Source organism: Marmota monax, unplaced genomic scaffold (genome assembly GCF_021218885.2).
Source record: "Marmota monax isolate L192 unplaced genomic scaffold, Marmota_monax_Labrador192_F-V1.1 WCK01_AAM20220418_F8-fsc00008, whole genome shotgun sequence".
Taxonomy (NCBI): domain Eukaryota; kingdom Metazoa; phylum Chordata; class Mammalia; order Rodentia; family Sciuridae; genus Marmota; species Marmota monax.
Genome location: NW_026694432.1, coordinates 21,647,774 through 21,663,757, shown reverse-complemented (window position 1 = coordinate 21,663,757; position 15,984 = coordinate 21,647,774). Strand labels below are relative to the sequence as shown.

The 15,984-nt window shown below is 47.5% G+C and overlaps 1 protein-coding gene and 1 long non-coding RNA gene across 3 annotated transcripts in view; one reads left to right on the top strand and one right to left on the bottom strand.

Moving 5' to 3' along the window:
• Nucleotides 1-7,129: 7,129 nt before the first annotated feature.
• Nucleotides 7,130-11,108, bottom strand: LOC124109727 (uncharacterized). The gene is made up of 3 exons (XR_006857083.2): nucleotides 10,784-11,108; nucleotides 7,363-7,600; nucleotides 7,130-7,257 (listed from the first exon to the last, which is right to left on the bottom strand). It is a non-coding gene; the product is annotated as an uncharacterized LOC124109727 (long non-coding RNA).
• Nucleotides 11,109-11,941: 833 nt separating this feature from the next.
• The window catches only part of Maco1 (macoilin 1), a 63,185-nt gene continuing 59,142 nt past the window's right edge, over nucleotides 11,942-15,984 (top strand). Inside the window, exon 1 of one of the 2 annotated variants that reach the window (XM_058571048.1) lies at nucleotides 11,942-12,175. In XM_058571048.1, coding sequence (XP_058427031.1) covers nucleotides 12,096-12,175 — 80 coding nt within the window. In that variant the 5' untranslated portion in view covers nucleotides 11,942-12,095. The remainder of the gene's footprint in view (nucleotides 12,176-15,984) is intronic. The other variant, XM_046468814.2, reaches the window with a different exon arrangement.

Sequence of the window (15,984 nt, the reverse complement as noted above, 5' to 3'; positions counted from 1 at the left end):
TCTTTGGGATGGGCTATCTTCAAATCTGTTGGGGGCTGTTACCTGGGCTTCATTAACATTCCAAGAGTTGCTCAACTTTTCTGGAAATTCATTCTCAACACGGCCTCCATTTTAGATTTCACTCGATTTTAGACCCGATTTACCTAACTACACTGACTACCTAATTTTAAATCTGGCTTCAATAGCAGGAAGCAGTTTTATTTGGCTGCAGCTAGGTTCAGAGGGTACAGCCTTTGCTGTAATCAATCAATCCCCTGAACCCCGAGTTCAGGGAGTTTCAGAGTTTTATACCCAGCGTGTAAGGGGAGGGGCTCAGAAGTTCACAGTCTGCAGAAGTTCACATAAAAGCAGCTTTTTCTTTCACTGTTTTGGGCAAGTTAACTCTTCAAGGACAGCACCTGAGAAGGGGAGAGCCTCTTCTCCCCTTTCTTTCCTCCCCCTGACAGCTGTTACCATGGAGCCCATTTGTAACTTACCTTAAAAATGTAGACATCTCTGTGAAGCCCAGCTCAAGGCCACAGGCCTTGTTTTGCACATTTCTTCAAAGTACTATACTGGATATGTTTGTGAAAACTAGTAAGGGAGTGTCCAGCACCTGGAGTGCTGGTATCTTCTCTCGGCCAGTGGCCAAGTAAGCAGGGTGACACGAAAATAGGAAGTTTATCTACAATGGACTCTTTTGCAGAGACTCTTTCCTGACAGTCCTAAAATCAGCCATGATGAAGAGGGCTTTTCTGTGGAGGGGGGGGTGCCACTTCAAGGTGAGGGAGAAGAAATGAGGCTTGGGTTTGGCTCTTGTGAAATAAAGGGGGTCCAGCCCTAGGCTGGAGTTGCCCACCTCCGGTCACCTTGTCACAGAGCCCAGGACTCTGTAAACATGACACTGCCTTTGAAGAAGGCCACACTGATGCCCGTCTTGAACATCAGGACTGGGTCCTTGTTTCCCACTGTTGAAGATTAAACACCTGAAGCCGAGTGCAGTGGCACACACCTGTAATCCCAGAGACTCAGGAGGCTGAGGCAGGAGGATGGAGAGTTCAAAGCCAGCCTCAGCAAGAGCAAGAGGCTAAGCAACTGAGTGAGAGCCTGTCTCTAAATAAAATACAAAATAGGGCTGGGGATGTGGCTCAGTGGTCAAGTGCCCCTGAGTTCAATCCCTGTTTCCAAAAAAAAAAAAAAAAAAGATTAAACACAGGAGAAACACGGAGGCAAGCTAGAAAGCAAATTTTATTTAAGAGACAGAAGAAGGCGGGGGACTCCTCTTCCTCTGGAGAGGAGGGGACCCAGAAGAGCTCTTGCCGAGGGTCCAGGTGTCTCCCCTTTAGGGATTTTAGGTTTCCTCTCTTCTCAGCCCCCCTCCTCCTCTTTTCTTGCCTATGAAAAGGCAAGAAAGGAAGCTCCTAGGGTGCTCATTAGCAGCTCCTGGGGCTGGGAAGAGCTGCTCCCTGGAGGCGTCAGTCACCTTAGTGGGGGCAGAGAGTATTAGCATTTCATTTCCTTTTCTTTGAATTAGCCCCCTCTTTCCCACTGATCATTTGTAATCTGCCCTCTCTGTCCTTTGCCCCTGTCTACTTCAGTATCCCCATCCCACAGCTGAGGACAGTTCCCTGGCTGGGGTTTAGGAGGCCCGACCTAGCCCTGACCCTGCAGCTGACTTCCCCATGGCCCACACCTTGTGCTGTGCAGAAAGCCTGTGCAGGGTCAGCATGGGGGGGCGGGGGGGATTGGGTTTTCCTTACTTCTACACTGTCCCCAGTCACTAGCCACTGAGTATAGATGATATGTGGATCCCCAGAGAGTAGAGCTAGGCTAGGAGCTGACAGATGATGGCCCAACCCCAGTGGATTCTTTATTCACCATTATTGTTGTCCAGTGAAAAGAACTGCTGTGTGGTCCCAAGCACCCTGTCACTAAAGAATAAGTTGAGGGTTACTTTCAGAGATGTCTTGGAACACCCAGGAGGAACCTGTTGTTATGCTTGAATTCAGAACCCCCAAAAGACCATCAGAGACTGAGATCCATGTTAGCAGCAAAGAGGTGTTTATTGCAAGCTAGCTAGGTCCTCTGCTTGCACAGCAACTAGTGACGCTGAGGCCCCGAGTCCAGGGTTTGCAGCAGTTTTATACACTCTCTGGGGGAGGCAGGGACCCCCACATAAATCATAGCATCTCTTAGCAAATCATCAAACACCGCGGGAAAATCATAAAACAACTCTAAAACATGATTAGCACATTCACTGGCGGGAACAACATGTTATCAACCACCATAAACTACTGGGAGGATCATCTGGCATCCCAGGTATTTCCCTGTCTCATGCTGATTGGTGGTTGCTAGGGGGTTGCTATGGGTCCTCACCTAGCCTGAGTCAGGGACACCTGGCACAGCAGATCTCTCCTGTTATTTGTAGATAAACAACTCCGAAGGGTGGGTGTGTGCCTAGGAGTGCTCTGTGGGTCTTTCTTTCTTTCTTTTTAAACAGAGAGGGAGAGAGAGGGAGAGAGAGAGAGAGAGAGAGAATTGTAATATTTTTTTTTAGTATTTGGCGGACACAACATCTTTGTTTGTGGTGCTGAGGATCGTACCCGGGCTGCACGCATGCCAGGCGAGTGTGCTACCACTTGAGCCACATCCCCAGCCCTCTGTGGATCTTTCTAAGGACAAGGGTCACGCCCCTTTCCTTGGACAGGCTTTGCTCTGAGGTAGAGGCTGGTTTTTCACCTGTCATTTTTTTTTTTTGGTGTGTGTGTGTTGGGGGTGGGTACCTGGGAGGGGATTGAACTCTGGAGCACTGAGCCACATCCCCAGCCCTATTTTTTTTTTTAATTTATTTAGAAACAGGGTCTCACTCAGTTGCTTAGTGCCTCACTGTTGCTGAGGTTCGCTTTGAACTCGGGATCCTCCTGCCTCAGCCTCTGGAGCCACTGATATTACAGGCGTGCACCATCGCACCTGGCTGTTATTTTTCTTTTACACGAAGAAACTAAGACCCACAGAGGTCATAGCCAAGATCACATAGTCAACTGGCACTGGCCACTTCTTGGTCAGTGCAACTTTATTTAGAGAAGGAAAACATGGGAATAACCTAAATGTCCAATGGAAGGAGACTGGTTAGGTGAACTGTAGGGCACGCAACTCGTCTTCAATATGACGATTCTGAACATACACAGCAAAAGATTTAAGTTTATCAAAAGTGCTACACAGGATATACTCTTAGGTAAAAAGCAAGTTATTGAACAGTATGTATAGTACATTCTCAATTTTATAAGATAATAATAAGCAGTGCTAGCACATGCATGGTTTTAGTCAGCTTTTTCATTGCTATAACCAAGACAAGAACAATTTTAGAGGAGAAAAAGGTATTTGGGGCTTATAGTGTAACCCGGATTCACTTGATGCTTTGATTATGGCTTTGTGGCTTTGAATTACATGTTTTTTTTTCTTTTCCCCAAACTTCTTCTCCCTGATCTTCTCCTTCCTGATCTCTCCTCCCTAATCTCATTTTCTCTGAATCACCTCTATAAAAGCCCCCTCTTCTTGCTGAAGGGCAGAATCACAGTCTTTGGGACAGGAGTCCCCTGTATTTCTCCTTTGCTAGCCAAGCAATAAACTGTCTTTTTCCTTTTTCTCAAGACTGTGTCCTCGTTATTGGACGGGAATCTGGGATAAGGAGAGTTCTGGGCAACAACAGTTTCAGAGGTCTCAGTCCATAAACGGCCATTACCTCTGTGCCAGGGATGAGGCAGAATATCACGGCTGGGGGTGGGGGGGAATGGCTCAGGATATGGCTCCAGGAAGCAGAGAGAGACTCCACTACCCAAGGACAATTTGTATTCCCCAGAGGCACAAGACCATACCTTATGTGCCTTCAGTTCCTGCCCAGTTAATCCCTATGAGGGAATTAATTTGGTGGGAGAACTCTGGCTTATTTATTATCTGCCTGCAGCAGACCTGGGCAAGCTAGTGCTCTGAAGTTCTGGGCCCCAAGCTGAGTCACACGGGTTGGCACCCCAACTTAACCATCACAACATTGGTGGGTTTGAGTGCTTGGCCTCCATGACCAAAGACCATGTGCAGAAATTTTATGGTAAGTAGTTCACAGGTGCAGAACAAAGACCGTAAAACACCATGATCATGAAGCGGCCTTTTGCACAGGTGGCAGTATCTCAAGATGACTTGAGTTTATCTTCCTAAGAGCTCTATTTTTACGAACTACAAAGTTATAGTTTAGACAGCAGTTAATTGGCCTAGTAATTAAGTGATGTAGCTACCTTCCTAGAGTTCAAGTAAGAAGGAGGGCTGGGGCTAGGGCTGGGGCTCTGGAGTAGGGCACTTGCCTGGCACATGTGAGGCCCTGGGTTCCATCCTCAGCTCCACATAAAAATAAATTAATAAAGTAAAGATATTGTGTCCATCTACAACAACAACAACAAAACAAAACAAAACAGGAAGAAAAGACCCTTTTCATAGGCACCTGTTGAATTCAGGCCTGCAGAGCCTGCCCAGGGGTGTTTACATATCAACAAGGCATCCTCAGGCTCCTGGAGACAGATACTTACAATCCAATAGGTAGGGACCAAAGTTAATCAGGTTCCCCACAGAAAGGCTGCCCAGGGGGTGGAACTTTAACCCCCCCCACACCTTTTTTTTTTTTTTTTTTTTTTTTTGTGGTGCTGGGGTTTGAACCCAGGGCCTTGTACATGCAAAGCAAGGACTTCACCAGCTGAGCTATATCCCCCAGCCCCCACCATTGGTTTTCTCATCATGTTCTTAAAATTTCATTTTATAATCAGGTCTGGATTCTCTCTCACAAATTCACCGGGTGAAGGCTCTGATGACCCAATCATTTCACCTCTCAATCTTCTTGTCTTGTCTCACACATGAGCTTTTGGGGGTCACTCGTATCTAAACCATGACATGGCTGCAAACCACTGAACCAAGGATGTTCCTGTCTTAGGTGTTTTCAGAGCTAACATGTAGGAAGCCGTGGCCAGGCACTGTTTTGAACACCTTTCAAGGTTTGGCCCTTGTGAGGTGGTGCTGTTGGTCTCACTTTACAAAGGAGGAAACTCATGCAGAGCCAGGTTAGGTGACCTGCGGGAGGCCACAGGGCCCTTCAGCCGCGGAGCTGAGATGAACCTAGGTAGTCCTGACACCCTGAGGCTGAACCTCTTAACTCCAGTCCAGGTGACTCCTAGGTCTGTCCAGTTCTAGAATTCTAGGAACATAGAATCCCAAGCCCTTTGCCACTCCAACAGCTAATGAGGGAGCGGGCTCTGGTTCCGGGGCTCAAGGGTCTCCACTTCCCACCAGGTGACGCTGGTTGTGATTCCCAGCCTTCCTCTGAGCACTGATACAAACTGGATTTTCCCAAGGAGAAACCCTCTGGGCAGGAGATAAAAGAATGTGACCCTTCACGGGCCTGGGCCCAGGATAAGTGGCTCTGTGAACCAGCAAGCAAGGACCCACCTGCCAAGGGCACCGAGTGTCAGTTAGATGATCGCGGAAAGATCTTCAGGCCCTGTGGCCCCTGTGCCCAGAGCCCTGATGGTGCACTGACCAGCTGGCAAACTGAGCTGTGTGGCCCCTTAAGTCCTGAGCCTGCAGAGGGCCACGCAGCATCCAGAACAGAAGGTCTTCACTTCTTGAGGAGGGACCTTGTCACAGGTGGAATTTTTGCTCTTCCCTCCCCTCTGACCCTTGAAGAAGGTCCCTGTCTTATGATGACAATTCCAGATGTTCAGACGTTTGGGGTTGTTCTGTTAGACCAGGATGCAAGAAAAGACCACTGACTCCAATTAAAATCAAATTAAAGCAACCTTATTATTTCGACCGGCCGGGCTGCCTCTCCCACCCAAAACGGTGGGAACAAGACAGCAGCAGTAGTTTCCTGCAGCCCAGCTTTAGAGCCCAGAAAGTTACACAAAAGGGGGGGTACAGATAACAGAACTCTGACGAGCATCACACTAATGGTAGTTTACATTTTTTGCTGGCCCCAACATCAGAATTTATGAGGACCATTAGAGCCTCAGAGAGGGTCGTTGTCTGGCCAGGGAAGGCCAATATTTATGAGGTGTCACTAAAGTTTCAGAGAGTGCTGCTCTCTGGTCATAGAGCCAGGCATGGGTAAGTTCAAGGCACGGGCAGGCATTCCAAGCAGGTTCAGAATTTGCAGTAATTTATAGTAAACCCGAAATTATCTTTTCATGACTTTGTGGCAAGATGGCTCCCAATTTTAAGTAAAGATCAGGTTGGGTCTATCAGTTTTTGGTGTGTGTGGGTGGTGCTGATGATGGAACCCAGGGCCTTGTGCATGCGACATGAGCACTCTACATCGTGGCAGCAGCCTTTGGTTTCTCACTGCAAAATTCTTCCAGTCTTTGTTTGTCCCCCCCTCCCCCCCGGGGGAGGAGGATAGTATGTTTAACATTTTTCATAATAAAATGCTGGAATGAAAACACTCCTGGCAGCTTGGTTCCTTCTGCCCCAAGTGCCTCCTGGCAGATACCTGCGGGCTCATACCCCTTGCAGGCAGGCAGGGTCCTCGGGTCCTGGTCCCTCAGCCCTGCGCTCCCCGCCCCCTCTCAGGAGGGTTCCCCCAATGCCCAAGTGCAGCACAGCCAGCACACGGGTGGCATGTGCCTGTGGTACCAGCTGCTGCAGAAGCAGGTGACACTGGAGGATCCCTTGGAGCCCAGAAGTCCAAGGCCAGCCTGGACAACATGGTGAGACCCCACCTCAAAAATTTAAAAATCAAATCAAATCAAAGGGCAGCACTTACTCCACCCCTTATGTTCCTTGTGCTCCCCTCACTTTCTCCACAGCCCTCGTGGCCATCTGACACAGTGTGGACTTTCACTTGTGCATATATCTGTTGATCGCCTTCCCCTATGAGAATCTGCACAAGTGAGAATGGGGACTTTCGAATGCAGTGGCATCCTTAGCACCAGCAGGCTAGCTTCATACAAGAGGTTCGAAGCATAGAAGTTAACTAGTGAGATCAAAATAAACACACAAAACTCAATTTACCCTTTTCTTTGACCAGGTCTAAGACAGCTCTCCCCTCTGGCTCCTGCCTGGAGCCACCCTGTGGGGCAGTGATGTTTACACAGACTAGCAGGAGAGAGAGCACACCAGGGAGTGGCCTTTTATTGGAGAACAAGAATTTCAAGGGAAAATTCCATCCAATGAGGGGGACAGCATTCCAAGGTCAGGGTCAGTGATTGGTCTCAGGGTCAATGGTCAGTCGCACCCCCACACCTAGAGAGGGTGGGGATTAGCTCCGACACAGTTTAGCCAGAATGCCTCACACCCAATCAGGGAGGTGCCCAATCACGTGTGAGGATGGCTTCCCACACTCCTCACCTGAGCAAGCCTGGGCAAGATCCAGGAAGTAGGTAGGTCCTCCACTCCCCACAGGAAGGTTGTCTGCATCAGACGTGACCTCACTCCCAGCATGCCTGGCTAGTGTGGCTAAGGCATCACCATTCATTCACTCTAAAACCATGAGCTCTGGAGTCAGGCCACCTGGGTTCAAATTCTTGCTTTTCTAATTTATTAGCTGTGTGACCTTGGGCAATGTGGTCAGTCTCTGTTTCCTCATCTGTAAAGTAGAAAAAAATCTGTTATGATGATTGAACAGAGTCTTGCATAGTGAGGTGTGTAGAAAATGGTCCATAAGTGTTAGTAATTATTATTATCATGCAAACTTGGCATATTTACTGTAGAAAACTGAAAACATAAAGACACATAAAACACCTATGACTTCAATATCTCTAAAAACTGGCACTACATTTTGGGTATATATCCACTCAGATGTTTTCTTTCCTTTTTTGGGGGGCAGGGCGGATTGAACTCAGGGTTATTCTACCACTAAGCCACATTCCCAGACTTTTTTATTTTTTATCTTGAGACAGAGTGGGGCCTAAATTGCTGAGGCTGGCCTCTAACTTATTATCCTTCTGCCTCAGCCTCCCCAGTCACTGGGATTATATGCATGTACCACTTCACCTGACTCAGAGCTTTTCTATGCATGTAGATTTGTGCCTTTTTATTCCCCCTACAAAAATGGTGTTATATAGTACAAACTGTTTGGTAACTTGCTTTTTTCATGAACAGTATATGATGAGCAGTTTCCAAGTCAGAAAAAAATCCTACAACACCATAGTCTGGTGGCTAAGAGCCCAGATTCTGGCAACAGACTGCCTGGGTTTGAATCTCAACTCTGTCACTTATCTTAGGCAAGTGGATTAACCCCTCTGTGCCATGATTTCCTCATCTGTAATGTGGCCAATAATAATCTCTATTTCATAGAGTGTTTGTGAGGATTAAAACAAAATGTGTACGGTATTTGGAGCAGCGACTGTGCTACATATAACCTTTCTATACACTACACCGACTTCCATGATAGGAATGTGCGATAATCTGTTTGACCAGCCCTCTTTGTGGAATATCTGGGTTGTTTCCAAAATGTCCCGATTGAACTCAGGGATGCTTTACCATTGAGCTACAGCCCTAGCACCCCACTTTTTTTCTTTCTTTAGAAACAGGGGTCTCAGTTGCTGAGCCTGGCCTCAAATTTGTGATCAATTCCCCTGCCTCAGCCTCCCAAATTGCTGGGATAATAGGCACGCGGCAATGCAGCTAGCTCCCAAGTGTCCCTGTTCAAAACACTGCAGTGAACATCCTCCATATGGACACATGTATGAGAGTTTGTCATCCACTGTTGGACTCTGCTGTGACTCCCGCAGACCAGGAACAGAGCTTTAGGTAGGTGGGTCTGAAGGAATTCTAGCTGCTAAAGGAAGCAGGGAGTCCTTTCCTTATCTGTGAAACATGACCTCTCTCCAGGGCTGTCCTGAACTCAGCTCTAAGTGCAAGACCCAATCCCTTGCTCATCAAAAAGTCCCAGGAAGGCTGGGGTTGTGGCTCAGTGATAAAGCGCTTGCCTAGCATGTGTGAGGCACTGGGTTCAATTCTCAGCACCACATATAAACAAACAAATAAATAAAGTCCATGGACAACTAAGAAAATATTAAAAAAAAAAAAAAAGTCCCAGGAAGTGAGACTGGCCCTAATTCCTACCTGGTTCTTGGTCAAGTGAATGAGAGCAAACTATTTCCCCTTTTCACTCGTCTATAAAATGGCCACTGAGGTTCTCCTTTGCTCCCCAGTCGGTGAGTTGTGGGGGCAGGAAGTGCACTAGCATTCTCTGTGCCCTTAGAATTCCAGAGGCCCATCTCAGGGTTCAGAGTACACCTGGCTAGAGCCAAAGGGGCTTCAGGGAGGATGGGCCAGGAAGAAAGAGCTGGTGGAGAGGAGTGAAGAATATGGAGAAGACAGTTTTACTCTGGCCTCTCCTTGTACTCTTGGCAAGAGGGCTATTCCGGCCTTACCACCAGATAGATCATCACCTCTAAGCATCAACAGCCAGATACAGCTCCAGGGTCTGTGCCTGTAGCCTCAAGGCTTACCCGTGCTCAGTTTATTCTTGAGCTAAACTGCTCTACTACATTAATGATGTGATCTTGTTTTCTATGAGCCTCAGTTTTCTTTTCTGTAAAACGGAGCTATCATGACCTGCTTTTAAACATAGGCTGGAAGCATTTCTAGAGGGGACCCTAGCACAGGGTGGGCAGGTGACTCAGCCAAGGATACCAGTGAGTTGTCATCTGAATTGAGGCTGTAACCCAGACCTTTGTACTGCTTCTTAGCCCATCACCCGGGGATTCTCTCCGACCTTTCTCTGCTTCTGTGTAGCCCTCAGCCACACCTGCCCATTGCTCCCAGCCACTGTGCACTTCTGTCACTTCTATCAACACATTGGAGTAGAGGCAGGGATGAAAAACAAGTGTACTGTTAAGAGCAGTTACTTGCTTTACCTGCTGCATGCCTGGTTCTGAGCTCATTATCCTCCCAGTCTGAGTACAAACCTGAATGTAATCAGAGGCTCTGAGAGATTCAGTAACTTGCCCAAGCTAGTAAGTGGCCAAGCTGGAATTTCAACCCTTGTCTGAAAAAGCAGATACCCTTGCTATTTTCTAAACTTCTGCCTCCACAGGGTATAGATCTGATGCCCAAGGAGATTTTTGTTTAGGTGGATGGATAAACCTCACCTATGAAACCACACACCAGAGGCAGTAGTGATGGAAATGCTCTGTGTGGAAGCAAAGACGGAAGGAAGGGATATAAAGGCACATGGGTTGAAGAACAGTAGAGATATCTTGCTGGCCTGGGAGACATGGAAGAGAGTATCTCCCCATGGAGACCAGCTCTGGATGCCACACTAAAGAAAATGGATTTTCTGTTCCAGGCACTGGGAACCTTTGAAGGTTTGTGAGCAGGAGGAAGTTAACAGAGAGCAGCAATGGAGGACAAAGCATTGGTGGGTGCTGATCAACGGGTGATCATAGGGCAGGGAGAAGTCTGCTGTGTCCCAGGACAAAACAACAGGGCACCTTCTTTCTGGAAGTTTTAAAAATGTGCTCCAAGGCCAACTGCTCCGATGTTGTTGAGAAGTTAAGATAGTGAAGCCACTTGGTAGGATGTTCTGCAACCACCAGAAACATTTATAAAGGATGCATAATAATGTGTAAAATGCTTATGTTAAAAAAGACACAATTAAATTTCTAATATGAGCACTATTCTATTTAATAATAGATTAAAAATGTCAACTATGGAAGAAAATTGGGAGAAAAAATAAAAATAAAATACGATGCCAACAGCGGTGGTTTCCCCTCTTCCAGCCATTTTTCTTCGTTTTCCCCAGTTCTGCCAAATGACTTACATTCTGCTTTTCTTTTTTCCACTTAAAAAGAAATCCTCGTTGTCTTTCCTAGTTGTTGTTTGGCATACATACTACGTGGCAGAGGAGTTAGAGGAGTAAATGAGCCAACAGGCGCAACTTGCCCAGCACCTTGCCCGGCACCATGCCCGGCACCACATCCGCGCTCCCGGAGCGTGCGCAGGGTCGCTAGCTAGGCGTCCCCAATTCGGAGGCACCGGGCCTGAGCCCGCCACGCACCTCCCGCCCCCGGCACACACGCCCCCGGGGCCGACGCTCGGTGGCCGCGCCCTCGCGTGTGGGACAGACTCCGCGCCAGCGAAGCGCAGCGCCCCGCCGGGTCTGCGGACGTGGAGCCCGGGGCGCGCCGCCCCACACACCCCGGCAGCCTTGCGCGACGTCGCGCGCCCCACGGCCCCGCCCCCGTGACGCAAACTCGGGGGGCGGGACCGCGCAGGCCCCTCCCATCGCGGCCTCCGATTGGCTGCCGCGCTGTCACCACGTCGCGGGAAGCTGGCAGGGTGTGTGTGTGTGTGTGTGTATATGTGTGTGGGGTTTGCTTTGTCATTCGTACCCCCGTCGCGCGCTGACGCGGCCGGCTTGACCGAGCGCTTCGGCGTCTGCAGAAGGGACCCCGGCGCTGCTCCCGGTACGCTTCCTTACATAATGACGCGCTGACTGAAGCACATGTCCGCGCAGAAACCCCACATGCGGAAAACCGATTCATACATTGCTAGACGAGAGCCTACAGTGCCACACAGCACGGTACGCTCTGGTACGGATTGCCACGCAGCGAAGCGCAATCCAATAATCATGAGGCGTACCTTCGCAACAAGGCATAATATAGGATGTTATATTTATAGGGCCTATTTATAAGCCTCTATTTAAATCTTTTCTGATAGGCCCAGCCGTGGGTCCAGACACCATAATGATTGGCGCATTCTTCTGTCCTTCAAAGAGGCGGGTTCAAGAGTCCGTTTTGCCTCAGCGGGCCCTACTATTGGCCGTCAGCGGCGCAGCGGCGCCTTCGATTGGCCCCGCGGGCCGTCCGTCGGGACCAAGGAGGCGGGGCAGGCGGCTGGCGGGTGCGGGGCGGGCGGGCCCCGGAATTGTCATTTCTTTGTTTCCGAAGGCGGAGGAGGCTCTGAGCCCCCCCTCCCCGTGCCACCCCCTCCCCCCGGGTGCTGGCTCCATGTCTGTGTGACCGGCCCCAGGGGTAGAGTCCAGGCCCGACGCGGGGCGGGCCGGCGGCGGCGGCGGCGGCTGAGGTGAGAGGCGGCGGTGGCGGCGCGGGCACCGGCCCCCCAACGGGAGGATGAAGCGGCGGAACGCCGACTGCAGTAAGCTTCGCCGCCCCCTAAAGCGGAACCGGATCACCGAGGGCATCTACGGCAGGTGAGCGGCGGCGCCCCTTCCACCGGGCGCGGCCCCGCGGCCCCTGGCCGGCTCCGGAGGGGCCGGTCCCCGTTATGTAACCCCGACTAGGCCGCACGCCCGCGCCGGGGGCTCTCCTGAGGAGCGCGGCCCGGGAGCCGCGGGTCGGCCCGCCGGGGGTCCGCCCCGGGGCTCGGGGCGTGGCGAGGCCCGCGGGCCGGGCGGGAGGGCGCGGCGGGCGCGGGCTGGAGCAGCCGCCTGCCGCCGCCGCCTGCCGCCGTTGGCTGCGCCCGGGCCCGCCGGGGGGAGGGGAGGCGCGCCCCCTCCTCGCCTGGCGCCCCCGGCCCAGCCCGCGGCGCCCGGCAGTCACTCCGGGCCCCGACGGACCTCCGCTGGCCGGGGACCGGCTGTAGCTAGGGAGTTTGCGGGTGGGAGCGCGAGGCGCGTGGCCCCTGTGCCCGGGGGAGGGGGACTGACAAAGTTGGGAGCTGACAGCGGCCCCGGCCTCCGGGGGCTGCGGACACCCTGGGCCGGGCCGCGCCTGCAGCTCTTTGCCTTCTGCTCCCCTTATGGGATCCCAAACTTGGCATCAGGAACCGAAGCTGATACCCCCAAATCATGCCCTGTGGCCCCGCTCCAAACTGGGGCTGATGTCAGTTTTGTCAGCAAACATTATTTTTGACAATGCCAAGCAGATATTTTTCCTCGAACCTTTTTAAAAGAGGTTTTCTCCAAACTGAGATTTCCCTCTACCCTCTTTTAAAGGAAAGCAGTGTTCCTTTAAATAGAAATTGAATTCAGACCTCTGGAGAGGACAACAGGTTCATGGGGCAACTCAGGGACTATCATAGTGTCCCCAAGCCGGATTTGTGTACGTCTGTTATTTTCTGGTTCTTTTCAGAATGTTCATTCTCAATGGTACTTGCCTTGAAAAAGAAACGATTTCAGTGGAGAAGCAATGAGTTCTTCAAGGAAAATTCTCAGCATGTAGATATAGGCTTAATTGAGTCCTCATGGTGCTTTACAATTTAACTCTTCTAACTGGGACTTAGAGAAACGTGGGAAGTAGCTGATGACACCCAAGTTGTCTTAACATAACTGTACACCTTGCACATGCTGTTGTTTACACATTTGGAATGATTGCTTTCCACAGGCAGCTGACCGATGTAAATAAACATTGGGGGTTTTCTTCAAGTTTAGAAGCATTAAGAAATCAAAAAGTTCTTGGATATACCCTTATGTAATGAACCATAACTCGTAGGAATAATTCATTCATTCAACAATAAATGTTGAGTGAGCAAGCAGTGTTCTAGGCAGCCAGGATACAGCAGTAGGTAAAACAAAATACATGCTAAAATCTATCAGACCTGACTATTTTAATGGTAAAGCAAAAACGATTTCTTCTATAGATTTAATGGGTTCGGAGAAAGATCTCTTCAAGTTACACGTAGTATATATTCTTGAATAAAGGAAGACTTTTTTTTTCTTTAGCTGTTGAAAAAGACTTGAACAACTTCACATTACTAGAATAGAAAAAGTGTATTACACATAGTTGGTAGACTTAGGACAACTGTGGCATTTGAATGGCTGCTATTTACAGTAACATAAGATGATGTACCTCCATTTATAGCAAGAAGATTGAAAGCCCTGTATTATTCACATGTTTTTTGCTGTATTTCAGCTTCTTGTTGTATTTAAACAAATATACCCAGTTTACTACATTGTAGCCACTCAGTGTGAATTAATATTGAAGAAGTGAATTCATTGTTTAATGAGGACCTATTATTTTACTGATGGCTTTTGGAAGTTGAACTTTATTACTATAAAGGTTAGTGGTAATACTCTATGCAAGTTACTCAGTTTCATTTGTAAAATTTTTAAAAACCAGCCATACCTCAGCTCTCAAATCAGTCTGCTCTTTTCTGTTTGGTATTAAAGTTAAATGTTGATAAAAGAACCTAAATATATTTCGTCCTCTTTCCTGATTGGGGCATCATATATCAAAAGAGTATTTCAATTCACTTGATTTCTAGTTTACATTAAAAAATATTGAACTGAAGAACAAGATTACATTTTTTTCCAATTGTTTTTAAAGAGAGATTTGGAAAATTTCCAGTTATTTCCAAAGCAAGCCAAACAAGTGGGCTAGATATAAATTAGGATGTTTGAGAATTCATGAATATCAAATTTCTGTTCATGATCAAATTTAATACTACTGAATTGTTTTCATACCATCTATTGCCGATTTTGTTTCTCAACAAAACAATCTCAATTTTAGTGTTCATTAAACAGAGTTTATCCCCGCCCCCCCCGCCCCCCCCCCCCCCCATGCTGAGGCTGTGTTGACAGTTTTGATAACCACTGTCTACTGTGGCATAGCCTAACCTTTCATAGCTTATTTCATGTTCTCAGCCTGTACAACTTTCTGAGCCTGGAAGGGAGCAGCTGGCTGAAGACAGCACTGGGCTACAGGCTTCAGGAAACCCAGATTCAGACACAAAATCCCAGCTTTGGACACGCAGCATCCACTACTTTGAGCCTCATTTTTCCCATCAGTTAAATAAGTTTTAAGGACTAAAAAAGATGTCTCTAGTTTGTGAAACTCTTTATAAATTCTAGTGTGCTGTGCAAATATTATTTGCCATGTTGTTGCAATCACAGTTTAACATGTATGGCTTCTTCTTTTTTTTTTTTTTAATTTTTTTTAGTTGTTGGTAGACCTTTATTTAATTAATTTATTTATATGTGGTGCTGAGATTGGAACATAGTGCTGCACACATGCTAGGCAAGTGCTCTACCACTGAGCCACAACCCCAGCCCCTGGCTTATTCTTTTAAAAAGGCAGGGGAAACTAAAATTTGGTACAACTATAAACAAAAAATTGAGTAGTCAAAACAAGAAGCCAGTTACTGCTTGGTTTTACTTTTTAAAAATCCTGTTGCTGAGACACTTTTAATCATGGTCTTTAGTCCAGCAACTGTTACTGAAGCGATTGTCAAATGATATTTACTGTCAGTATTATGGCTGTGTTGGAATTCTCTTTCAGGGGAAAGATATAAAAAAAATTAATATTAGATATTATATTAGTGCTATCTGCATTTATATGTATGCCTGTCATTTGAAAATTCAAGCATGCTTTAGAAATGTTATTCCAGTTAATAATCAAGAATAAGATCTTTTGGTGATTTTTTTTTTTTTTTCATATTGCTAAGGGCTGAAATTCAGTGTAGTTTTTTAAAAGTCTGAACCAACACAGGTTCAATCATAGAGTAGGCAGTTGGTGTTCAATAAATGTTGAGTGAGCAAATGAATATATGAAAATAAGCTAATCTGTTCCATTCATTAAAAACTAATTGTTCAGTGAGTTGTGGAAGCTATAGGATAAGACATAGTTCCTTGTCTTCAAGGAGTTTACTTTCTACTTGGCCATAGTAATACCCTCTTTAAAAAAAAAAAAAGTTAGTGCCTTATAATCATACATAATCGTGGGATACATTATGCTGTATTTGTAAATGTACATAACATAGTTTGATCAAACTCATTTCTGCCATCCCTTTTCTACCTCTCATAATCCCCGTAGTAATATTCTTTTAGATTTATACAGTGGTTTAGAGGTTCCAAAGAAGTTTAAGTTTCAGTCAGGTAAAATATTTCTGTTAAGCCACATTTTAGCTTACTGTTTTGGTAGTTAAAACCTGACACATTAACAAGTATATTTTGTCCTGTGCTATTTTATGAAGTAAGACAGTTGCCACTAAGTGTGGGAGTATTTTCTAACTCAAATGGGATAGATACTTGGAAAATTATGAAAATAAGTTATTAATAATGAA